The sequence below is a fragment of the Notechis scutatus genome, chromosome 1 (genome assembly GCF_049901735.1).
Source record: "Notechis scutatus isolate UNSWTSFEM ecotype Mainland chromosome 1, rNotScu1.2, whole genome shotgun sequence".
Classification (NCBI taxonomy): domain Eukaryota; kingdom Metazoa; phylum Chordata; class Lepidosauria; order Squamata; family Elapidae; genus Notechis; species Notechis scutatus.
Window position 1 is genome coordinate 288,768,921 of NC_142009.1, and position 27,243 is coordinate 288,796,163.

At 36.4% G+C, this 27,243-nt stretch overlaps 1 protein-coding gene across 2 annotated transcripts; it reads right to left on the reverse strand.

Moving 5' to 3' along the window:
* Positions 1–899: 899 nt before the first annotated feature.
* On the reverse strand, positions 900–25,542 carry MBIP (MAP3K12 binding inhibitory protein 1). Of its 2 annotated transcripts, XM_026664483.2 has the most exons (10): positions 25,377–25,542; positions 17,877–17,996; positions 15,831–16,052; positions 15,644–15,740; positions 9,725–9,790; positions 7,534–7,686; positions 6,240–6,337; positions 5,424–5,462; positions 3,925–4,011; positions 900–2,927 (listed from the first exon to the last, which is right to left on the reverse strand). In XM_026664483.2, the coding sequence occupies exons 1-10, from the start codon at positions 25,506–25,508 to the stop codon at positions 2,874–2,876; spliced, it is 1,068 nt and encodes a 355-aa protein (XP_026520268.1). In that variant the 5' UTR covers positions 25,509–25,542; the 3' UTR covers positions 900–2,873. The 2 variants fall into 2 exon arrangements, with proteins under 2 accessions (XP_026520268.1, XP_087807968.1); XM_087951842.1 differs by lacking the exon at positions 17,877–17,996.
* Positions 25,543–27,243: the final 1,701 nt, after the last annotated feature.

Genomic DNA, 27,243 nt, shown 5'->3' on the forward strand with positions numbered 1-27,243 from the left:
TATACCCATAGTGATGATGTATAACAATTTGAAATCTCCCTTATTCAGAAACGTCATTTTAATTAAAATCAACAAAAGAGAAAAATCAACTTGTCCCATACTTGAAGATGCATATACTTAGAATTGTTTAGGTCAGGCTCAGTCACACTTACCATTCTTTAGGCCTAACTACACCTGGACTCTAATATTCCACATGATCTCTAGATGGGAGCAGAGGTGTTTGCTGCCATCTACTGGTTGTCTAGATTTTTGCAGCCCACATCTAGCAACCCTAATTCTACCCAATAAAAAGCTTTTTATTATATGACCCCTTCGTGCTGCATGTGCTGCTTAAGAATTGGCTCCCTCTGACTAATGGTAGGGTTGGTTCAGTGGGAGCTTTGTGTCTGTGTGTTCTCTCTTTGACAAGCATAATTTTATTTATTCATTTAAAAATCTGCTTACCTCTTAGGTTTTTATTCTAAATTATTTGCTTAGCATTTAGGAGTGAAAACTACTCAGTGGTAGTACAGTTCCTTAATTAAAATCAAACAAAGAGATCACTTATGTTTATTGAGGAAAAAAAATCTATTACTGTTCTTAACAATGTTAGACAGAATACTGAATGGTTCAAATTTCCCAAGCCACTCATATTTCCTGCTGATATGAGGGCTGTTCAAATAGGCACTTCACTTTTGGGTTTATTTATTAAAATCCTGCACTCAGCTATAGAAAATTAGTCTCCTAGAGATGAACCACTCCTTTCCCTGAAGAACTGACTGCAAAGCAGATATTCCAGAATTAGACAACAACACTAAGACCAATCAATATGTTAGATTACCCATTGGGAATACTTCAGTATTCAAATAGGATTTTAAAAAATACTATTTTTAAACAGCACAAATTGTTATGATTTCAAATGGCTTTTACAAAATGAGACAATGTGGTCATTTATTTATTTGCATATGAAATCCCGATCTACCATTACTGTGGGCAATTTACAAAATAAAGAACAAGAATACAAACCAGACAGCTTTATATAGGGTTATTGACAGTTATTCTATTCGGAATGAAAGACATTATAAAAATAGACATAATAATAACCAAACCAGTACTAGTGGCTCTTTGAAGCTGTACACACAGATAACTGAAATACATGGAAGAAAGCAGACTTTACTCCTTTGTAAAATGTTCTATCCTGTAGTTCAGGCTGTGAAATTCTAGTGTTCTTCCTATTCTGTTAATATAGATGAGAATCACCCCTTCCATTCTCAGGCATCAAAGCACACACACTTGAAGAGGGGCAAGAATAATTATCCTCTTCCCTTGGATACTGATTTTACAAGCATTGAATCACTTGTATAGATTCAAATAAAGGGTGCTACTATTGTGTGTAAAATGAAGAACATTCTAATACACTCCAGTTATAATTCACAGGATCTAATTCACAGGCCCGTGAGATTATGACATAGACAAAACTGCAGTTCTATGGTTTGAAATATGAAGTGTGGAGGAGGTGTATTTCTTAAATCATGCCAGGCAGAATCCCTTTGTGTTAAAAAATTATTGCTCAATATATGTTACAATTGCTTGAATTTACACAGAAGAATAAAAAGAGTAATGCTAAACCTTTTAGATGGCTCTTTGTAGGATCTCTTGCTACTAGACAAAAGCTTTAATGGCAATGTATATAGGTGGATCTACTACTGAGAATTCAATTACGTTTTGAGAAATGTAATTTTCATATATATCCATCATCTTCAGGAAACGAGCATGGATGATATGGGAGTTTTTGATCCAAATATAAAATTCGACATATTTTCTATATATTAACGGAGCCACAAATATGTTAGTCACTCATGACCACCTAGAAGGTCAAGCAAAAGACATTAAAAAAAATCTGATGAGTTGAGACATCTTTCACTCCCATCCCCTCGCAGACTGCACATTTCACTTTCTTCTTTCTTCCAAATTTATTATCCAAATTAGCACTTAAAATTTGAAATACATTAGCTGATTGGCTCAGAGTCAACTATGATTAATCACTATCACTGTGTGCTTTCTCTGAATTCCATTAAAACCTGTCACATCTGTGTAATATTTTGCTTTCTCTTTTTTTTTTCTCTTCAGTTTTGTTCTTCAATATTTTTATTTAGTGCTTTATAATGTATTTCAGTTACACTGAACTGCATTAGACAATATCAAAACTTCCAAAGAAACAGTAGCATTATTTAATTGAGAGAGAATACAAGCCAATGGAAGCTTTCATAGCTCCTTCGGGACAACATTCCATGACTGGGGTAGCCCTATGTGTAAATTAGCTCCTTTACAAAAATGGACTATTCCTCCAAAGGTTATAGTACCCAAAGTAGCAGCTGTTTTACAGATTTTAGTTTACTGGCCAGATAAGCAGAATTCAGTATTCCTTTTGATATTTTGATACTAACTGATAACATGCATCAGTATGCTTGAAAAACAGAGATTTAACATTATCCTAAAACCCAGGCTTATTTAAACCATTTGCTTGTATTTCAAATTAATTGGAATTTTAAAATTCTCTTCAACTACAACCATATACAGCTAGTCCTCAACTTACAACAGTTCATTTAGTTACCATTCAAAGTTACAATGGCACTGAAAAGTGACTTACAACCATTTTTTACACTTACAAATTGTGACATACCTGAACGTATTAGTTACAGGCCACTGATATATGGCCTGCTTCATTTTACTGAAATCTGCAAGAAGAATAAAAGGCACATTTTGGAGATGGCGAGATGTGTCGGTGCCCCTCACTGTAAATCAATTGTTGAAGAAAAGAACACATTTTACATGGCAGATCCTAATGAAAGTACGGTAGTTTTCATAGACGTTTGAATGTGGTAACTGCAACATTAGTCCTTCAAAGATGTTTTAGGATCAAACTCATTTCCCTCAATCAGGTCCACCTTCAGGAAAGACAGGGAAAAAATATTTACTCAAAATCCTCCAGCGCTTTGGGATAAATGATTTTTTTTTAAATAAAAGCACTCAACGTTTTTTTATTTACTTACTCTAAGTTTAGTATTATACCAATCAAAGCATTTTGGAGAGAGGGAAAGGAATATTGTTCCATTATCTATTGAGAAATGTGATACGAAAATAGGCCAGAGATTGAACACAAATTCTACTGGCAGGAAAGTAAGGGATGAAGTAGGTAATTTCAACATGTATACTCTGGCTCTTTATGAAGACCTCAGAATGTAACTGCCCTTTTTCTTTCTTTCAATGCTGCCTCCCCTCCCCCCACACCCGTGTAGAAATCTTACCTGTAGAAACCCTACTCAGAACAAACTAAGAACACTCAGTCTTAAGATTTCAAAAAACCAGTCAGTGTGAGCAATCATTGGCTGGGATGACTATTGCCATCATTTGATTGGACAAGGATGAGTATGCCTTGGTGAGTACTGCTTCTCTTAACATGATGTATGAATTTCATACAGAACAGGCTATTAGTGAATGAAGAAATGAAGAAATTTCTTACAGATGGTCTCTTCCTCTCCACCAGGAGAATCTTTACCTCTTTAAAGGTACCATGTGAACTACACAGTCATATTTTCAGTAACATTCCTTGCCAGAATTATATTTCAATAGAAATTTGTTTGTTCCATCAGCATAGCACATGAATCATAAAAACAATATATATTTTGTTCTACTAAAAATTCCACAGAGCCACCTTCCCATTAATGGAAAAGAGATATTTATAATTCTACTTCCAAAACAATCTTCATTTTTTTTTCAGTCAATAGTTTACTTAATCCAAGTTTCCAATAAGAATTAGATAAATTCATGTGCATATTTAGTTTCCAGCATAAAATCTAGATAAAGAATACTCAGTTTAAAAAGGTTAAATATGCATGAAAGTACAATGAAGTCTCATTGCCAAAATCAAAGAAACTGATTTACCACTTTGGGCCTCCCTTCATTGGTTTTTCTCAGCAGTGTTTGCTTGAGCGCATTGATCTTCTCATCAAGTTCAGTCAGAGTATAGTTCTGCCGTTAAGAAAAAGATAGGAGCTTAGTATCATGAATTAGTAGCAAAAACATTTAAATTAAGAAATAATTTGAGAGCAAGCATGGAGTTAATATTCTGGAGAAAGGATGAACAACAACATATTTACAATCTTCCACACCAGTTCCAAAGCTTCCTTAATTTAAAGAATATCATGGTCTGGAATCCAAGATTACTTGGTGGCAACAGTAATTTAAACTTAGATTTCAAACCATGATATGAATCCTGATTTTATGTAGTGATCTTCGGCTAACGTTTAATCTAATTTTTAAAAAGTGAGCTGCAATTCAAAGTAACAATAGCACTAAAGCTACCATTAGATATATGTGTGAGAGTCACATGGATACCAAATCTGTCAAAACTTTGGATTCAATTACAAAAAGGTGCATCTGAATAGAAATGTAGCACCTACCTGCAACTTTTTAAAGCAGCCACATTTTTGTCAGTATTACATGGCAGTTAAAGAAAGCAGCTACAAATCCTGAGGCAGGGAAGCAACTTTAAAAGGTGCAGGTACTACATCCATGCTTCCTCATGTTTCAATAATTTTCCAAATTGTTTTCGAAATATTGTGTAGCTCTTATGAACACAAAGTTAATTCCTGACTTAAACACCAATGTCTATAGCAGGAAAATCTCTATGACAATTTAAAATGTTTAGTATTAGAACACACAGAAAAAAAGACTTTGTCCATTGATTTTTTTCAAATTATTTATGAACTGTTAAACAAAATGCTGACCTTATACATTGAAAGCCAATCTTAGAAAAATATTGAAGATTATTATTTCAATAAAAACTGCTTCAGTCAGATTCAGATTTGTGTGGAATCCATGAAACTGCTAATTAATGCTTCAGAAATAACATGGGGAAAAAATCTTCAGGATATATGGGCAGTTTCACCTTTCTTGTAATGCTGCATGATCTAAAGCACCTTTTCAGCTTCACTGAACCTGAAGCACCAAATCCTTCTGGTAAGTTTTTCGCACAAACAGGCAATTGCAAACTGATGCTTTTTATGTGAGTTGGCTACATAAGTGAGTTGGCATGAGAACTGTCCCTATCAGCACTATTCACACCTTGAAAATTGTGGTACAACTGCTGTTTAATTAAATCAGCAATCTAAGAACCAAATTTAAACATCCCTGACAAGAAAGTTTTTAACTCTGGCTACATTGCTGTGCAAAGCTTAGAATTGCTACGCCTGTCAAGCAAATTTTACTCTGACATTAATATTGAAGGAAGATGAACTAGAATATGCATGTAACCCTTTGGGTGATAGACAGAAAGAACATTCTAAGTAAATTAAACATACACCCCTCCCCATTTCATGAATTAGGAAAGCATCTCTAAATTTGTAACTGTAAGCACATATTAATGTAATAAATAGACTCACTTGATTTTGTTGAATTTTTCTTTTTTTCATAGACAAATTCTGTTAAAAATTCAAATATGCAATATGTCATTAGCAATGGTACTATAGTTTTAATAAAAAGTAACTATTCTCTTCCTCTAGAAGACCTATATTTTTATGAATGAGAATTACTGAGCAGTTATTTTTTTTTCTCATGTAACCTCTCTAAGTTTTTCTGGAGTGCATGTTCATCTCCCATCAGATAAGGAACAAAGTGCGCTATTATACAAATTATCTTTGTTATTCTAATCTTTCTGAAAGGATTCAATGCATGTTGCTCAGTCTTCTCTCTCTTTCTTTCTCTCCCCCCTTCCCTACTTCTCTGTAAAAAAAAAAGCAAATTAGAGAAAAAAGATTTTTATTTATAATGTGTTAATTTTTTAACTGTTACCTCCCTTTCACTGAACTGGAGTGTTGGTTTTTAACTAGAAAGAGGACCCAAATAGGAACTGTGTGGTACATGTGTGGTACGTGTAGCTGTTTAATAGATCAGCTCTTAGGACAAAATCTTCACAGTTATATAAGTGGAAAACACTCTGGACACTTTAAAAAAGCTAATCAATCTTATTGAAACAACACCCCATGAATTTCCCAGTGTGTACACAGAATTCCTGTGTCTGTTAATAGCTCAATTGACCTTGATGGAAATCACCATGCAGAGCTATCACTTCAGATGAACTGAACAAGGCTGTTTCGAAGACTCTGGATCCAAATATACACATCCCCATTCAAGACATTTAGACATTCCCATTCAAGACATTTAGAATATGGTACCAAAGACTTAATAACACTACTTACCACAGACTGAAAATATTCAGGAGACATCCCTTCCAATTCAAGAATTTTATCTTCAAGCTTTTTTATCCTCTGATAAATATCTTTGGGCACCGGTCCACCTACAGTGAAGTGTTAAAAAGGAAAAGCATCAAAAATATATCATGACTAGGACAATTTTAAAAATAAATCGGAAAGTTTCAGAGGAGGATTAACATTTCAGCCAAGATGTGAGGATAAAAGAGTAAATAAAGGAGAAAGACATGGCCCAAAACTATATTTTAATGCAATAAATTGCTGGGATATCATAAAGCTTGCTTGTCAATTCTTTATATACATGGGTTAGAGGTTCCAAATATAGCTGTGAACCCAATCTGAAAATTTAAAAAGGTCAAATTTCTTCATGTTATTTTCCACTTTCTGTTCAACAAAGCAGGAATATTAAAGTGGCTAGATCACTGGGGGTTCTTGCACAATGACTCTAAATGCAGGAGTTTTATTTTATTTTGATTATGATCTTCTTTATGACATATTTATTGCTATACTGTGTATTTGCATATCAACAGTACCTTAATATTTTATACAAATGCTGTATTGATAGTCATAATTTGCCAAAATGCATCAATTAAATTTTATAGATTATCACCAAGATCCAGTGTAGAGTTATGTAATAAGTTTATGAATTAAATATGTTCATATTTCATGAAAACAGCTTAATAACAATGTTATCCATTCAGCCAAAACAACAACAACAACAACAACACAAGAGTTGCATGCATTATAACTAGACCAGGCTGTCCCTTGGCAAAGTAGTGAAGAATATAATGGGAGGTCAAACAAGGGGGGGGAAAACCCAAGGGCTCACAAATCTTTGTTTCCATACAGTGAATAATTACTCCAAATAACTAGCCGAAAATAATCTAAAATAGGGGAGAAAAAACAAGACGATAGTTCTTATATTTAATAATTTAAAGGTCACTTAGTTCAATAGCCACTGACCTATTTACAGTGCACTATCAGGCCACCAGCAGAAAGCAATGTGAAGGATTGGATGATATGTTTACTATGAAAACTCTAAATAATTCCTGAAACTCATGGTGGGAAAAAATGGATCAAAATAGAGAAGAAATGTATCATACGATGCTGTACATCAATACATTTACTATCCAGATTTTACCACTCTAATCCATTTCAACCTTTGTCTCAGTAAAAATTCTATGGCACAAAAGTAAGAGACACAGGATGAAATTTCACTTTTGCTGGCTGTTGCTGAAAGACATCACAGTTTAGAATTCAGCTATAAACTCATTCTACTCACCTGTTTGTAACCTTAAATGTGCTTCGATGTTCTGTAGTCTCTCTTCTATTGCTTGATTTCCACAATCATGAGAATGAGTGTTGGCATTATGGTTGGAAACCTGGGCATCTTCATTTCTAGTCTGAGGTCCATAAGTATTTATAACTCGAGAAACTGGGATTTTTAAATGTACAAGGTTACTATTATTCCAAATAACAGGACTGAGTAAGTCCATCTGTTCACAGCCTTTTAGCTGAAAGACCCACTGGATTAAATGGAACTTATTTCCAATACTATATCCTGACAGAAGCTATCAACCTCAGACATAGCTATCTCCTGCTTAAAATATATGTGACTATTTTTTTACAATGGCCAGTGAGAGGTATTTTATCTAGATTGTTTATTTTCTTTTGTAAAAAACTAAACATTCCTGTTTCTTGTATAATTCAGGCTCAAAAATATTGCTACATTTCAAAATCAAAATGAGTTTGTCAAAATATCAGTTATACTATACATTTTTCTATATGCCAATAATAGACAGTATGTAGAAATATATTTTCAATATGATAAAAGTCACAACTATTTAGGACTAAAACTAATGAAAGCTTTGTTTTATCATAGTTTACAAAATAAGCCGTCATTTAGCAAGTTGAATAGCAATATTCAACATGCTAAATAATAAGCTATCATTTATACATGACAGGAGTTAGGTTCACCAAGATGCTAAACCAAAATAAAATAGATATACACCATGGCTTAGCACAATGTGAATCCAACCTAAGTGTTTTGAATTACATGTCAACTATCAAAGAAACTTCAGAATTCCATTTAATAATTGTTACTCAACTGTTTCTCATATCTAAGAATACCATCTCTAACCTGAATAACAAATGTCTATGGAGATTCTCGGTTGTTCAGGTCATGGTTGTCCCAAAGGTCCTTTTTCAAAAGGCAACTGGACTTTGTTTTTCCTGGAAGACATTTCACTTCTCAAACAAGAAGCTTCAGAACTGAAGAAGCTTCTTGGATGAGAAGCAAAATGTCTTCAAGGAAAAACAAAGAAAGTCCAGTTGCCTTTTGAAAAAGCACCTTTGGGACATAAATAGCAAATGCTACAGCAGATAGCTCACAAAAATTAAAGGGCAAGTTTACTTGACACTGTCTAGACAATTTCTTCATGATAAAATAATAATAAAAACATTACTGTCTGAACTTTTCATGTCCTTTATTTAAAGCTGCAAGCCACTAAATCTTTTACTTAAAACTTTCTATCTCATTTTTCCTCTGTGAGCCTAAGATGGTTGATGTAATGTCATTGTTCATTAATAGTAATTAAATGAGCTAGTCAAATATCATGACCACAATATACAATAAAACTCAAATACAATAGAACAGTTATAATACAGAGGGAGAAAAATATTTTTTTAAAACAAATATATGTGTGTGTGTGTGTGTGTGTGTGTGTGTTTTCTTAAGTTTTGTTTTCTTAAGTTTTCGCGGGTACTTACATGTATGGCATTCAGCTTTGTTCGGGTATTTTCCCACGTCATTGTAGTTGTGCTTTTAAAGTTGTAGCAACGTTTTTTATATATATATATATATATATATATATATATATATATATATATATATATATATATATATATATACATACATACATACATACACACATACATACACACACACACACACACACACACATACATATATATATATATATACTCAAAATGGAAAATTTGAACTAACCAATAGAGATGGAAGAGAGTTTTGACTCTTTCCCAAACAATGACCCATGATCATTAACTAAAATGCTCACAACTTGATTTATTTGTAAAATTTGTTCCAAGCAAGAACTTAAATTCAGCAAAAGTTAATTGGTGTACTTAAATCTGCAGTTTTAGAATCTCTTCGATTATTCAACACTTCCCTCCATGAGGTTTTCCAGTATTTCTTTCTGCACACATTTAATATAAAGATATAAGTCTATTGAAGCTGAAAAATGGCTTGCTGTTGGCTTATCAAATTACCAGAATCTAAGATAAACACTTAGCAACAGTGATTTGTTTTGAAATATATAAAGAAAGGAACATGAACATTTACAGAATACAGTGAAATAGTTCAAAAATATATTTAATGAAACTGAAGAGGCTTCTCTTTCGTTTATTAATTAGCTCTTAGAGAAGTGGGCAGAGAAAGATATAATAGTACTTACCCTTCACATGACTTTTGAAACCTGGATAAGGTGTAAACACTGCGTCAGTTCTAGCACAGCTGTTTTCTAAAGATGTTTTGAACAAAAAAAAAAAAAATCATCATTTCAACCACTTAGGGAGCTCAGAATTCATTCCAAATGTTCAACAAAGTAAAAAATATTGAATTCAGAAATTATGCCTAAACTACAAGACATCATGGCTTAATTCAGTAAATTTGCTAAAATTATAAGGATATAAATCATTATGGCTTGATATGTTGTCTGATCAAGCTTACCTTACTTTAACTACATTCTTAGTTTGTCAGACACAGAGGATAACAAGAATAATTCTGGCATGTCTACAGTTATGTTTTTACTAGGATTCTAATCTGAAAAATATTTTTTACTACTTTTCATTTATACACAGGATTGAAATAATTTTGCAGAGCCTTGTAATATATATTTGCCCAAAGAAAATCATACTGAAGTCTGTAAGGTTTAGCCCAAATATATAGGCACAGGATTGTATACTGGTGAAAATGTAAACAATCTTAAAAATATACTAATTTCACTGTCGGCACTTTCTGCGGAAAGAGGTTGGACATCGAGCGCGAGGAGGCAGCCCAGGGACTTCCGGTTTGTCGGCTTCGCAAGCGGCAGGGATTCGCGATACTGCGTGATCCCTGCTGCGCTAGCCGTTTTTGGTGCTCCGATTCGGATGGGTTTGGAGCTAAGGCTGCCCTGCAGGGGTGGCTGAAGATAGGGGGATCCGGAGAGGGGTTTGGGGTGTTGCAGACCCCCTTCCCGGCCGGCAGAACCCCCTTTTCCCAAGACGGTGCAGCGGCGGTCTGCAATGGCCGCCATAAAGAAGCTGGCAGCCGGGTAAGAATGCGCAGGAGGAAGAGGAGAAAGCCTTTGAAAAGAGAAAGTTTTTCTTGGTTCCCAGGACTCTAAGACATATTTAACAAAATTCCTGGAAATTATGGCTTTTTGAATGATACCTTCCAGAAGAGAAAATAAGCGGCAATTTGGAGGTGCTGAAAGGAAAGTTTACTCTCCTTCCCTACGGAATTAACAAGTGGATATTAAGAAACCTGTCTTTTTCAGGTAAAAACTGGCTTTAAGTGATAAGTGGGAAGGGAGAGGACTAAAAAATATTTATATGTTAAGATTTTGTTGGAGGAGATGCCTTAAGGATTTGAAGACTGAAATATATTGCAATAAGGCTTTAAGATACAGATTTGGACTTTTTTTTTTTTTTTGATTGATACTACCCCAGGAAGAGAAAGTGAGAACTTTGCCTTGGCTTGGATTGATTGATGACTTTGGGACTGTTCTATTTTTTTTGAAATATCTTGGTTGTTGCAAGAAGAAAGAAGGGGGAAAAAAAAGAAAAGAAAAGATTTATAATGGCTTTTCCTACTGAGGAACTGAGAAAAGAATATGAGCAAACAAAAAAAATGGTAAAGATGGTGTGAAAGAAGCCTTCCTTTTTTAGAAATGGCGCTGCTAACTATCAACAAACATTACAACAGATGGATACAGCAGAAGAAGAAGAAGGAGAAGAAGAAGCCATCTTTAATGAATTTCAGAATTTAACTAAGAAAGAAGGAAGAGGGAAAGGAAGGAAAATGAAGGACTTAAGATTTAAAAAAACACTTAAGAAAGGGAAAAATAAGGTGCAAAATCAATATAATGATAGTAAACAAAAGGAAAAAGGAACACAACAGAGAAGGGAAGCCAGTAAGGCAGAGGCTAGAAGAAGGGGGTAGAAAGGTCTGGTGGGGGAAGAAAGGAAGGAAAAAGGTGGAGAAAAGCCACAAAGTTTTGAAATTAGATGGGAAAAAGGAATCTTTTTAGGGACAAAGGGTAAAGTATAATTTCTTTAAAAAGATTTTGCAAGGTACATAAGATGGTATTGTAGCATTGTATTAGAAATAGAAAATTAAAATGGTTTAAGAGTTAATAAGAGATTAAAATGTTGAAATGTTTAGTAATGATTGATTTTAAAATTTAATAAAATATTAAAGGGAAGGTTTAGAATATTGAGTTTTAATTAAAGAGTTTAATAAGATTATGGTATTGATGTTATTATAAAATTTTTATTGTAGCATTTGTTTTTGGAAAAGGCAATGGGAATGTTATAAGATTCAATATTTAGATCTACTGCTTAACTATGTATTTAATCATTTTGGATTTATTATTTTTGTTTATTTAAAAAAATAATTAGTAGATAGAATGTACCAAGCAGAATCAGATTGGGTATTAGGTGTTATTTTAAATGTTAATTTGATTAATTTAGGGGAAGATAGAAAGGCATCATACTCTGATTAGTGATTTCAGGAGAAATTCTTTTTTTTTATTATAAGGAACGAGACAAAGGGATAATAAAGAATGGACAAAAGATACAAATATAATGACTCAAATTAAGATGGATTAATTAAGATAGAATTAAGAGTGAAATGTGTGGAGAAGCTAATAAGATTTAGAATGGTAAATAAAATAAGTAATGACATGTAAGATGAGCATGAATATAATTGAAGACCATGAAGAGAGAGATAGCTGGGGCCAAGTTACTTTCCTAAAAGATTTTTTTTTATGTTTTGTGTGTTGTGTGTTTATGTTTCCGGGACAATTAATAAAACCTTGCAGAAATATAGAATGAGAATAATGGTAACCAAGTCAGAAAGAAATAGATGAAATAATAATAATGAAATTGAATAAGAGTAAAGAGAAGAGAAACTGGATAAGAGGTATTTGTATGCTCATATGGAAATGGTTTAAAATAGAATCATATTGTATAAAATAAGGTTTTATTTGACTTGTTAAATTTATAATGGAAAAAGGTTTAAGTATGTAATGGTTAATGATGATTTGTTTGTTTTTAAAAATTAATAAAACTTGTTTTATATATATATATATATATATATATATATACTAATTTCAGTTAAGACAGAAGAACAGTCAAACCCTTTCCCTCACCTTTTATAAAAAGTGAAAATATATTTTAAAAAACCTATACTTTTAAACTTTTTTATATTTATAAAAAGTGCATATTTCTAAGATGTAATATTACAAAATACACATTAGAATATACAATAAAATATGCATTATTAAATCAATTCAATTGAAACAAATATATTTTATATACAATACATGGAGATATTTTTTTGATAATTTTCATAACTGAAAATCACTATCACAATAATTTGGATCAAAATTTTATTTTGAAGCAAGCCATTTTTCTCTAAGTAAAGAAATAAAGGTTTTAGCAAGAAACATAGTGCTCATTTCTGTTAAGTTATATCATATATTACATAAAATACTTTGTATAATAAATAAATTATTTCATTTGGAAACAAATACACTGCTCAAAAAAAATAAAGGGAACACTTAAACAACACAATGTAACTCCAAGTCAATCACACTTCTGTGAAATCAAACTGTCCACTTAGGTAGCAACACTGATTGACAATCAATTTCACATGCTGTTGTGCAAATGGAACAGACGACAGGTGGAAAGCACAGGCAGTTAGCAAGACATCCCCAATAAAGGAGTGGTTCTTCAGGTGGTGACCACAGACCACTTCTCAGTTCCTATGCTTTCTGGCTGATGGTTTGGTCACTTTTGAATGCTGGCGGTGCTTTCACTCTGGTAGCATGAGACGGAGTCTACAACCCACACAAGTGGCTCAGGTAGTGCAGCTCATCCAGGATGGCACATCAATGCGAGCTGTGGCAAGGTTTGCTGTGTCTGTCAGTGTAGTGTCCAGAGCATGGAGGCACTACCAGGAGACAGGCCAGTACATCAGGAGACGTGGAGGAGGCCGTAGGAGGGCAACAACCCAGCATCAGGACCGCTACCTCCGCCTTTGTGCAAGGAGGGACAGGAGCACTGCCAGAGCCCTGCAAAATGACCTCCAGCGGGCCACAAACGTGCATGTCTGCTCAAACGGCCAGAAACAGACTCCATGTGGGTGGTATGAGGGCCCGACGTCCACAGGTGGGGGTTGTGCTTACAGCCCAACACCGTGCAGGACGTTTGGCATTTGCCAGAGAACACCAAGATTGGCAAATTCGCCACTGGAGCCCTGTGCTCTTCAGATGAAAGCAGGTTCACACTGAGCACATGTGACAGACATGACAGGGTCTGGAGACGCCATGGAGAATATTCTGCAGCCTGCAACATCCTCCAGCATGACCGGTTTGGCAGTGGGTCAGTAATGGTGTGGGGTGGCATTTCTTTAGGGGGCCGCACAACCCTCCATGTGCTCACCAGAGGTAGCCTGACTGCCATTAGGTACCGAGATGAGATCCTCAGACCCCTTGTGAGACCATATGCTGGTGCGGTTGGCCCTGGGTTCCTCCTAATGCAAGACAATGCTAGACCTCATGTGGCTGGAGTGTGTCAGCAGTTCCTGCAAGATGAAGGCATTGATGCTATGGACTGGCTCACCCGTTCCCCAGACCTGAATCCAATTCAGCACATCTGGGACATGTCTCGCTCCATCCACCAACACCACGTTGCACCACAGACTGTCCAGGAATTGGGGATGCTTTAGTCCAGGGGTGGGAGGAGATCCCTCAGGAGACCATCCGCCACCTCATCAGGAGCATGCCCAGGCATTGTAGGGAGGTCATACAGGCACGTGGAGGCCACACACACTACTGAGCCTCATTTTGACTTGTTTTAAGGACATTACATCAAAGTTGGATCAACCTGTAGTGTTTTTTTCCACTTTAATTTTGAGGGTACCTCCAAATCCAGACCTCCATGGGTTGCTAAATTTGATTTCCATTGATAATTTTTGTGTGATTTTGTTGTCAGCACATTCAACTAGGTAATAAACAAAGTATTTAATAAGAATATTTCATTCATTCAGATCTAGGATGTCTTATTTTTGTGTTCCCTATATTTACTGTCTGAAATGAAAATCACTTATGATAGGAACAGGTATATATGATCTCGTGAAAGCTAGAGTCTTTTTTGCTTCTAAGAAGAAAATGTCTTGTATCATACATGAGTCACGATTTGTTTTTGGTTTTACTTATAACTAGAAAATTGTGCTTGATAACTGGATTTTATTTAATCCATTTTAATAGTCATAATGTGGATATCAAATTTCTATCTTTTATTTAACAAGCCAACTTTTAATATCGAGCAAATAAGACTCTTAATCTGGAAAGATGGCAGGTTAGTAACATGATTTGAGCTCACTGGTGTAGCATGAATGAAATGTAATTCTAAAAACAGACTTTTGTGTAATGACAACCCATCATATCAATGTTTGGTTAGGAAATTCATCAAGAGGACCACAGCTACCATCTTGCTAGAAATTTGGTCTAAATAAATGGTAGTCATTAAAAAAGGTCAAATTAGCAAATTCCACATTTAACCAAAAGTAATTTGGAATGCTATTAAGAAACAGGCTAAATGGAATTCTCTTATTTTTAACAAGCTTTTCTATTTTAAACAAAATTTCAATTTGGAAATATTTTACTCCTATTCACTGCATTAATACATTTGTTGAAATGTGAATAGATCGTTATTTTCTGTTTTATTCCATGGTTTGGTTCTAAACTGAGTGGGGTTTGCTCCCATATAAATTACAATCCAAGTCCTATATAAAAATACATATCAGCTACATTGTATTCTAGGAAACTGGCTAAAAGACTATATATATTTGGAAAACCCAAAGGTGCTTTTTCCGTAGATATACTTGGAAAGAAATAATTTGGGGGTCAGTGGAATGTTATTATAAATGGTACAGATCTATTATAAGGGTAAATGTCTGAGAAATAAAAACATCTAATTTTTTGTTCAATCAATATTTTTCTCATTGTTAACAGGCAATCTAGTTCCCTTTTTAGGAGTCTTTATTGAGGAAGAGGGGAAGAAAAAGGGTGATGTTGCAAGAAAACATTTGGCTGCATAGCTACCTTGATTACAATCCATAACGTTGCAAAATTCTCTGACATTGTTTTCATTGATCTCAGCTTGTTTCCTTTCAATGAAGGCGGATATTCGTCTTTCAATCTGTAGGTAAGAAACAACTTATTTAGTGTTCATTATTCAGATTGAAAGGATTTTGACTTGATAGGAAGAAATGGTCCGACATTCACTTACTTCAGCTTTCCCAGCTTTTATTTGAACTATTTCTGGGTCAAAACCAAAAGGACCTTCTTTCAGATATGCAGAGCCACTGGCTGTATGTTTCATTTCCTTCTGTAGATCTTTATCTATTACACCTGAACTACTTTCAAAATGTCCATATTCTGTCTTACTAGAATTATAAATGGGCGTAGTATTTTCTTCTTTAATCAAAGGCTGGAGTTTCTCCACAAAAAGCTAGGTAATAGGAGAGAAAAAGAATTGATTTAAAGCAACAGAACATTTTTTTTTAAAAAAAAGCTGAGATTTCTAAAACTCCTTAAAATAATTTCAGAGACCATATGTTCTCATTATTGTGTACATAATCTAATCAAATAAGGATTGAAATATTATCGCATCTCAAAGTGTCACTGCCCTTTTGATCGCTGCCTTTTACTAATCTGTGTATTATTAAAAAAAAAAACCTCTAGAGAGCTCAGACTATCAGAGCAAATCTGTCTGTTACTCATCTATTTTGTACCAAATCAAAGCAGCAGCTTTTGGCACCAATACCACTTAATTTACATGTCATTCAAATGCTTACTCAGAACATTAAGGCTTAAGTATTTTCCTCCTTAATATGAGAGCCAAGACTCTCATTCTGTTAAAGGTTTTGCTTTAGCATTACATCACTGACAGCGTCTCCACTTGAAAGGGCAGCCACCGAAAACACAGGAGAAAAAGTAAATATCCTGTTCCAGACTCATACCTATCCCAGTGCAGCCAATATTTGAAAAACAAATGCTCTTTATTTCTATATTTCCTCTTGCTTTAATTTAAAAACCATATTTGTTTTTTAATTTTTTTTTTACAACTATGTCATAAAATACAGGAAAAATGAAAGCTCCACAATTCTTTAATGCCTCTGTGTTTTAAAAAGACTGAATAATGGCACAATCCTGAAGAGTACTTTCAAATAATACAAACAAGGAAGAGCTGTGCAACAATTATTATTTCTCCTGCTCTGACTGACAACAATTATTATTTCTCCTGCTCCCATTGACAGGAAATTCTGAAAACAGGATTTTACGCTATGCCAATCTACATAAGTTTTAGTAAGCATTATTTATTTTGAAAATAATAAAATTGATGATTCTATAGAAGTAAACATATTTTTTTTAGTTCTTGTGAACTAAAAACTCACAAGAACTAGTTTTTGCTCAATCTCCAATCAATCAATTTTATTTACTTTTAATGTGTACATTTAAAGTGATGAAATATTCAGCTGAAAATTTCCACTATTATGGTGCCACATGAACTGACTGAAATGGTGCCAATAATGTGGTAATTTTTTCCCAAATGGAGTATTCATAGGCGATGCTGCCGACAGATTACATTCTAATTTGACAGGAAAGTAAACCAATTATGGATATTTTCTCACTGAGTACGAGGCAGAGGCCGTAAAATTTGCACTAGTAATTGAGCCAAGATTCAAACAATGCAACTTAACTTTAATAAAGATTTAAAAGGCATCAAATGAAAATGATGTAACACTGAAACTATTTACTTGATAAGTTGAAACATTAGGCACAGGGAAAAAAAAGTTACTTTAAAAAGATCTGTGCTGGCACTAAGGTTAATTGCTGATACGCACATACACCAGGATGCATCATGCTGGGATAATGCCCCTTCTTGATCCACTGAAAGCACTCCACAAACTGCAGAACTCACCCAACGCATGGAATCATTATCCTAGCGTGACTTACACCTGCCGTGTTATTGCTTAATTATAACCACCCCAGATACAAATGTACTGCATTTACAGTGGAAGTGCAGAAATCAACAGGAATGCATTTTCCCAATCTACTTAACCGGAACAGCTTGCAATATTATTTCCACAATACTTCCAATAAACCTGTTATCTTAAAACAGTTAGGACCTTTAGGAAGTGAAGAATTTCTGGTGTTCCACATAGTTAGCTGCAACTATTGCAAATACATCAGTTTTAACAGTAGTGTGCAGGATTTAAGGTTTGAATTGTGCAATTAGGTTTTGGAAAAGTGCTTAATAAGAAACATTTACCTGTAAAGAGGAAATATGCTGCTGAAGAGCAGTAAAGAGCAATTTAGGCTGGGGTGGTGACATGCCTTGAAATTTCTCCCAGTTTATGTTAATTTTCACCACATCTTCCTCAAGGTTAAACTTTAAAATTCAAACACATAACATCAAAAAGTTATGATGTAAAACATTAGCAATTATACTAGAAGGTAAGATCTGAATAAAATGTGAGCTAAGAACTGCCATGCAAGATTAGATCAATGGCCCACCTCGTCTGGCCGCTTGCTTTCCATACAGGCAATCAGAAGACCCAATCACAAACTTTAAAGACAATAATTATTGCTGCACAAATTCTTTGAAATTAAATATTCAGAATCCATCTGACTAAATACAAAGCCCTTCCTTTCCAACTATTAAAGCTATTTTACTTTTTTAACAGGTAGGCTTGCAGTAGTGATTTGAAAAGTTCTCCTGGATGTCTCCACAAGTTTATTTCAAATAAACTTGTAAAAATTTGCAAATATGTCTTGTTTTTAAAAAGTGTGTTTGAAATGTATTGTCTTAGAGAAAACAGCTTACAAAATAAATAAGGGAAGATGTAAAAACATGTTATTGGGAAAAAAACCTTTTGAAGTTTCCTTAAAAATTACAAATTGATAAAAGCTGAAATGAAATAAAGATAAAGAGAGAGAGAGAGAGAGAGAGAGAGAGAAGAGATAGATATAGATAGATGATAGCTATCTGTACCTTGATCAAGCAAAATATTATTAAACTTGGAGGTGTCTTGTTATATAATATACTTATTGTAAACATTGGATTTTTATTGCAATATGTTGCATGCAGTTGCAGATTAATATATTTTATATTGTTCAAGCTCCAATTTATTTATGGATAAAAATCTGTGCTTTATTATCTATCTTCCTAGTCCCTAAGGTGCTTCTTCAAGAAGCAACTGGACTTTCTCATTTTTCTTTGAAGACGTTTTGCTTCTTGGATGAGAAACAAAATATCTTCAAAGAAGATACCAGAAAGTTCAGTTGCCTCTTTAAAAACCACCTTTGGGACAACCATGACCTGTATCAGTGGTAGCCAACCGGTGGGCCACAGGCCACTGATGGTCCATGAGAAAATTTTGGTGGGCCGCAGAGAAATATTCCCCCCAAAGCACCCCCCAAAGCAATTAATCCAGGCTGTGCAGGAACACAAGGCTGGGCTGCCCACATGGCCTGCCCACCCGTTGGCCTCCACCCTTCGGCCGAGTGCAAACCTGCAAAAAGCAGCACAGCCCTCGCCGGCCAGGATGAGGTAATAGTGCTGTTGCAGCAAGAGGGGACTGGCAGCACAGGCAGGCTGAAGCGGCGATGGAGATGGGCGGAAGGTGCCGGAGCGCAACGCCACTTGCATTTGTGCGGCACTCCCTTCCCTTCCAGCTTGCCTCTTCTGGCCTGGATTCTTCCTCAATGGCTGCGAGCTGTAGGGATGGCCCAGGGCAGGAAAAGTACCAGGTGGTGTGGGGGGGAGGGGGCGGAGTAGGCAAGTCTGCGCTCACCATCCAGTTCAGAGGTCCGGAATGGGGTGGCAGGGATGGCGTCAGTTTTCTCGTCCCTCTCGGCGCTCTGCTCAGCTGTCCCTCCCCACAGCCCCAGCCATAGCTTCCTGGGGAAAGCACAGCAAAAGTGAGCAGAAACATAGCCTTCTCTGGGGCAAAAGAGCTGAGGTCGAGGAAGGTACAGGCAAGAAAAGATGGAAGCCGCTGCCTTGGAAAAGCGCTGCTTTCTGTTGCCGGTGCCTTCCGATCTCTGCTCTTTGGCCCCACCAAGAGCTATGTTTCTGCTTGCTTTCTTTTCCGATGGGGGGGCAGCAGAGACGTCAGGGCTGCTCTCCCCCCTCAGCAAGCCAGGCCTGGAGGAATGCGAAGAATTGCGGGCGAGCGTCAGAGAAAGGTGTGTTGGCATTTCCATCGCACTCTCCTCTATCCCGAAGTAGGATTGAGTGGGGGGAAGAGAGCAGGGGGAAGGGTAGGAGGGAAGGAGAAGCCCGGCTGGCTTTCCTTTAGCATGGGGTGGGGGGAGGAAGACCAAATGCCCAGACCAAAAGAGCGCCAAGGAACATAGGCTCCTAATAACCAGCCTTTTGTGCAGGCGAGAGCTCCAGCTTTTCTGGGCTCGACACCCCCTCCTTCGGCCTCCAGACAGGGTGGGACCATTCTCTGCTTGGAAGCGGCGGGAGAAACCTAGAGCTTAGCCTAGGGGTGTTCTCCTATGTGAAGACTGAAGGGGGGTGTTGCCTGGTTATTAGGCGCCTGTCTTCCTCGGCCCTTCCAGCCCAGCCCTCCTTCCCTCTCCCAACTCCAAGCAGCCACACCTGGCTTGGAGGAGATATGAGATAACAGGAGACTAGATTTGGGGGCTCAGCTGGCTTGGAGGAGATATGAGATAACAGGAGACTAGATTTGGGGGCTCAGCTGGCTTGGAGGAGATATGAGATAACAGGAGACTAGATTTGGGGGCTCAGCTGGCTTGGAGGAGATATGAGATAACAGGAGACTAGATTTGGGGGCTCAGCTGGCTTGGAGGAGATATGAGATAACAGGAGACTAGATTTGGGGGCTCAGCTAGCTTGGAGGAGATATGAGATAACAGGAGACTAGATTTGGGGGCTCAGCTGGCTTGGAGGAGATATGAGATAACAGGAGACTAGATTTGGGGGCTCAGCTTTTCTTCCATTTGAGGAAGAGCCGGTTCCTCTCCATTCAGATCTTCCCAGTCTCCAAGCACCATGTGGCTTCTTTTGAATCCCAGCAGTGTTAAATCCTCTTTCCCCCCCAAAGGATGAGAGAGGCCCCTCCTTTCCCTTCGCTCTGCCCCACAGTTATGATTAAGCATTTATGATTTTGTTATAATTAAATATGCATTTTTATATTTTTTTAAAAAATATTTTATATATTTCTTACATTAACAATTTTTTAAAATATTAAATTTATATTTAATATAAAAATTATATTAAATATATTATCTTTTTTTAAAAAAACCGTATTACTGGTCCTCGGGATTTAAAAGTATGAGCTTGGTGGTCCCTGAGGTCCAAAAGGTTGGCGACCCCTGACCTGGATGACTGAGAATTTCTATAAACTAGTATTTCTGAAAACCCTGTAGTTGTCACTCAAAACGTAATTCAGTAGAGTGAATGGGGGGGAGGGGGGAGACATCCTATTACAGTTCATTTCAGCTTTGCCAGGTTTGGTGTTAGCAACATCTTAATGGAGACCAATTAACTTTGTTTTGATTATTGAAAATAAATTACTCTTCTCATTTTCCAGAAATCATGGCTCACTGAATTCTGTGGCTGTCAAATTTCAGCTTGTTGGTAAATTGAGGTATTCATAATGATTAGAACTTATATTTATAATCACAAGCTTCAGGACATATAAAGATATGCCTTGCTCTCAATGTTTTGGGCTTAAAAAACCTGTCTTCCCTAGATTATTTTCTAAGTTTCCCTGTTTTGGGACTCAGGTTTTTCTGGTTTATGCCTTAAGCTTTTGGATTTTACTGGACTAAAAATGTTTTAATGTTTGCATTCTTGTAAAACTGCTGAGAATTTTATGGGAATGTGATGAGATACAAATGAAATAAATTAATATACCTAATCTACGATAAACAGATTTCTGTATGAGTAAAAAGCAGAGGATGTGAAAATATGTAATATGTTTTCATCTCTTCTGTCTATATTCATCTAAAATTGCTTCAAATGATCCCCAACATATTTGGGGAAATTGTGGTATAGTGATTTACTTCCACACAAATTGAAGTCCAGATTTAACCATGGAAACTGATAGGAAATTTAAGGCCACTTACAACCCTCAGCCCAATCTACTTCACAGGTTTAGAACTGTTGAATTGAAGAAAGTGATGTGTGTGTTATATTAAGTAAGCACAGGTGAATAAAAACTGATCTTTTTAAAAATAATAATAAAAAACTGGATTTTTAAAAAATCTAAATTGGATTTTTAAAAAAATTAAATTAGATTTTTTTATTTTTATCAAATTTATTTTAATAAAATGCTTTTGGAGTAAAAATCTATCTAAAGATAGTTTTCTATTTAAGATACATTAATAATTTAGTTTATTCAGCATGAAATGGAGCTTAGTTATGTAGCATGAGGCTGTATATTCTGCAATATTTACATTTTTGATAAATTCAAGCTCTGCAAACTGAGATAACATGCATTCTAAATAGGAAACCTTCATTTTGTTTACAAATAATAATATTAAAGATTCTAACTAGCAGCAAGAATGAGTCCTTACATTTAAAGAGCACTTGTCATTTCAGATCCATCATGGCAGCGCTTGTTAGCGGGCATCTATTCACCTGCTGCCCGCCACATCCCTCACCTTGTTGTGTCACTGCCGCATCACCAGCTGTCCCATTAAAGTGAATGGGACTATTGATGAGTCAACAGCGGGTCAGAGGAGGACCCACTGCAAGAGAGATGACAGTTGCTCTTTAAAATTATGATTTAAATCATAATTTGGGAGTTTGGCTCGAGACTCATGATTTAATTGGGGTAACTGCCAGAATCCTGACATCAAGTTGATTTAAATAAAGCCTTTTTACTAATATAATATATATGATGGTAACTATAAGAAAACATCACAAAATATTAAAAGTTTATCATCTTGTGCAGCTGCATTGCTAACTGTCCAGGGTTGCTTGTGGCCCATAGGATATGCCTGTTCTAAAAGAGCAACAGATTATAAATCTAACAAGCAATTTAAAAATATAATAAAAACATTTTAATGTTTATGCTGTTGGCAGACTGATAGTTAGACATAACAAAATGTCATCATTCTAAACATGACAGTTAAAATTTATTTATTTTATTTTGTCAAACAATTATTAGATAACAGGTATAAGTAGAAACATGGTTATAAATACATGAAATGGATACGAGTAAGAAAAAAAGAAATAGGACAGGGATGCTAGGCACAGACAAAATATATAGATTTGCAAATATGTCCATCTTTCTCAACAGGATTTGGACAGTTCCTATTTTCTAATGTTTAAATAAATAGAGGACATATAGCTAGATGATAACATATTCTGGCTTAACTCAATCATCATCATACTATTTCTGGTTGCTACCAATGCCTTTCCCCTATTCATGTCATCAGCAACTGCAACACAGAATGAGAAGTTCCTATGAAGCAAGAATATTTTAGGTATTCCTGAGTCCATAGGATATTTTTTTTTCTTGTGCAGTTTACAAAACATACATTTTAAGTCTTTTAGGATATATCTTCATTTAATCATAATTGTAGTAAAAGAAAAGTAAAGATATATGATGTTGTTGGATATTACAAATACATATGGTCTCAATCCTATATTTTGGTATAATTAATTCTGTATTTCATACTCCAATGATTTTGACTTCCAGTTCACTTAGTTGTAAAATTAATATGTTATACAGAATGCAAGAGATCGGTTTTTAATTAGAAAAAGAAATCTAAAATATTTCTATTTGTTTTAAATTTCATGTAATTTTTGGGTTGCAATTCTGTATGAAGAAATTCAAATTTAGTTCAGTGGCTTATTTTTGAGTACTCAGAGCATTGTGGTATTCAGTTGTAAAAACTGTTTTCAACCATTACAAGTGAAGTACATTTGTAATAATGTTAACAGATCATGGAAGTATAATAGTGTCTGAAATATAGCCAAGGCCACAAAATAGATTTTTTGTTTTCCAGATTAAAATCCAGTGTCATTTTAAGTAGGGAGTCAACTAATTCCCACTCTCCTCATTTCCATCCACTAAGAACAGGGCTGTCAAACTCTCAGGGCCGCGGGCTAGATGCATCATGTGCTGGCCATGCTCACACCCAGTTTAGCAAAGAGGGAAAAAGTCCCAATACATCATGTGACGCCATTGTGACGTGAGTTTGACACCCCTGCACTAAATGGATTATGGCAAAGACATATTACAAGTCTTGAAATTATAGCTGACAGTTCTCTTGCTTCTTCCTCATTATACCAAATGCTTCTAGCATTCTTATAGTATAGATTCTTATGGCTTCTCTCTTCACAGTCTTTAACTTTTCAGTATACTTTTTAAAGTTTATGATCAAAATAATATGCTACATCATTTACTAAGGTAGCAATATAACTAGAATTATGGTATCTAAATAAATAGGTGCTTATTTTTAACTGAAATAGGCAAAAAGCCTTCAAGGATGCAAAAGAAGATTTTGAGAATGGGACTGCATTTATTACACTTCACCTAACTCAAGAGTACATGTTCTTTGAGAACACAAATTAAAGTTTAAAACCAGACTTTTTTTCCCCCTAAGTCTTACGGCTGTAATATTTCAAACTTACAGATAGATGTGCATAGATACTCATTTAGTTAAAACCATATGTAAACATATTGAAAACTTTTTGAAATCCATGTGCTTTCCTACCCCTACTCTTCTTTAGATCGATTTTAGATCAGAACTGTTGGTTATTCATGGCTGACAGACTATATTAGCTACACAATCAGCAAGCAAGGAAATTGTTTAAAAATAGAACAAACAAATGAAAAGATAAAACAGACAATCCACCCCCAAGGATGTGTATATATGTGTATATATGTGAAAGTCATGTAACCCCTCATACATGGAGACACAACTGTTTTTCTCTGCTGTGGAAGGTAGACTATATTTAAATGTCTATGGAGATTCTCAGTCATCCAGGTTTCCAAAAGTGCTTTTTTCAAGAGGCAACTGGACTTTCTGTTTTTTCTTTGAAGACCTTTCACTTCTCATCCAAGAAGCTTCTTCAGCTCTGACTGGATGATGGGGAATGGAAAGAAAGGAGTTGAAGAAGCTTCTTGGATGAGAAATGAAAGGTCTTCAAAGAAAAACTAGAAAGTCCAGTTGCCTCTTGAAAAAAGCACCTTTGGGATAAGACTATATTTACCATTCCGAAAGCCTCCGTTATCCATTGGTAATTCTGTCACAGTGAAAGCGAACAAGGCAACAGACACCACATCAAAGAGAGAGATCATTTCAAAACTAAATCAAACACGAAAGAAACCTCTAGGAAATACTCCAAATCTTGAATGCTTGCCAATTGTATCTCAATCAATGAATTCCCCCCCAAAGAAGACGACGCGAATTCCTTCCTTGTAGCCTATTCAGAGTAGTCGCAATAACCTGGCGATGCACAGAGAAGGCTCTTACAAGCATCTCAAGGCGTGTCGGAGAAAACACGTGGGAAGAAGCGCGCTCGCTACGTTTAGCGCGGTTCCTCCTCGAAGCCAAGCCGAAATCAGAGGCTCTGCTAGGTCATCCTTTGCTCGCCTCGGATGATTCCTATAGCAACCCGGGACAACCTTTCTTGCCTCGTCCGTTCAAGCAAGCCTCGTCTCAACCTCGCTATCCCGGAGTCTTCCACCCGCCCGAGCATTGGGAAGACACCCGCCATCTAGATACCCGTCCCTTTGCCGAGTTGGAGGTATGGCTTCATTCCTCCCTCCTTACTAACCTGCCCAATCAACCGAAGCAGCGAACGCAGGGAACCTCTCAAGACCTCTCCGGCCGGTTCTTCGAAGGAATCCCTCGGCGGAGCGGGATCCTGGGGCGGATTCAAGCGTACCTCTCCTTCCGCGGAGGCCATGACAGCCCATGAAAACAAACGCTATTGGTCGCGTAGGGGATGGCGCGTCTCCCACTCTTCGCCTGCCTCGTGTCGCACAGAGATGACGGCATGGGCTTCCTTTTCACCCACCCCACCCCCTCTCCCCACGCTCCCACTTTAGGAGTCCTAAATCAGCCTGAGAGCGAGACGCGGCCGATCTGCCAGGGAGGGAAAAGGCCGGGCTGTGACGCTTCTGCGATGCTGCCTCTTTCTCCCCCAGGCGTTGCTCTATTCTCGTCCTCTCTTTTTGGAGAAGCGGGCGCTTAGCCTTTTGCGATGTTGCGAGCCGTGTGCGTAGGAAAACAGATTTGTTGGAACAGCGATCTGGAAATTGCATTCGAAGAATGCGAATAATGTCCTGCTGTTCTGGAAAATGGCATTTTGAACCGAATGATCAAATCCTGCAGCTGGGCTACAGTATTTGATGGTTGTTCGGCGTCACTCCTCTGCGCATGGCGCTTGGTAGTTTAGTCATCCTGCTTTGTCCCTAGGAATTAAAATCTCAGTTCGCTGTAGAAAAGCCCACGGAGGAAGGCGATGGGAGGAAAATAGGGTTTCAACGCCGATGGAGGGCATGTGAGCCTTGAAAAGTGATGCGTGAGTTGAGAATATCCTGTCCTAATGGGGCTAAGCAAGTGTGAAATCAAAAGCTATCTTAGGAAGCCCCCCCCCCCCCTAGAAGAATGAAATACTTTGGGAAATATTAAAAAGGCTGGATAAAATATTTCTTCTAAAGGAGAAATAATAAGCTTGAGGGAGGCAGAAACCAGCCCCAGTTTCCTTGCCCCAAGGAGAAAACTGAGGAGGCCAGCTTTTAGAAATGCAGATTTGGTAATCCATTCAGAAAGACTGGGTCAGATAGAAACTTCAGATAAGCAACAAACTAAAGATTGACAAAATTAGCTCAGATAAACACATAGGATTTGCATTTCCCCTTTTACCTGTAGAGCCAGCCATGACCCCATAGGAATCTGACAACAGCCAACAGAATATTAAAGGACATGTTCTTGCACAGGAACAAGAAGCTCAAATACAAAGCCCAAAAAGGTATAAAACCCACCAATTCTCAATTCCATTTTGTCAGCTGCCCAGAATCACATGTGGTTGGTGGTTCTGCTTCATCAAAAAAGAGAACCTTTCTTTCCAATCAGCCTCCAGTCTCCATTTTGTTTCCAGTGCCTTTCTCCCAGCTTGGAACTGAACCAGATGGATTTTCCTTCCAACTCTATGCTGTGGCTATTGGGGCAGGGGCTCAAAAGCTTAACATTGGGAAACCCAGGGGAAATATATTTTTAAAAATATTCATGTTTAGTCTTCCTGTCCAGAAAGAACCTTATATACATTATTAGATCACTGGTGCATTGTATATTGCACACACAAGGATAAATTCTGCAGAAATAAGTCAAAAGCCAAATCTGAAACACCTTGATTTAATGTTAACTGCTGGTAATGGAAACAATCCACCAAAGTTGTTCAGCATGAGACTACTGTGGATTTATTTCAAGGTCCCCAGGCTGATGTACCCTTGCAAGTAAGTCCTCCTTATCAATAAAGAGGGGAACTTTTGTCCCTACATTACCTTTTTCTTAATACTCTGTATTGTAATATGTATTTTAAGTAAATGAATAAAATTATTTTCAAAATCTGGGACTACAGCTTCTTTTTTTGGCACATTTTCATTCTTAACAATTAACAAAAACTATCTTTAGTAATG

Coding starts and splice junctions, on each gene's coding strand:
- MBIP (XM_026664483.2), bottom strand. CDS start 25,508: ATGGCCTCCGCGGAAGGAGAGGTACGCTTGAATCCGCCCCAGGATCCC. Junction 9,791..15,643: donor CGTTATGGATTGTAATCAAG/GTAGCTATGCAG, acceptor AAACATCTTTAG/AAAACAGCTGTGCTAGAACT. Junction 2,928..3,924: donor ATGAAGGGAGGCCCAAAGTG/GTAAATCAGTTT, acceptor TCTTTCCTGAAG/GTGGACCTGATTGAGGGAAA.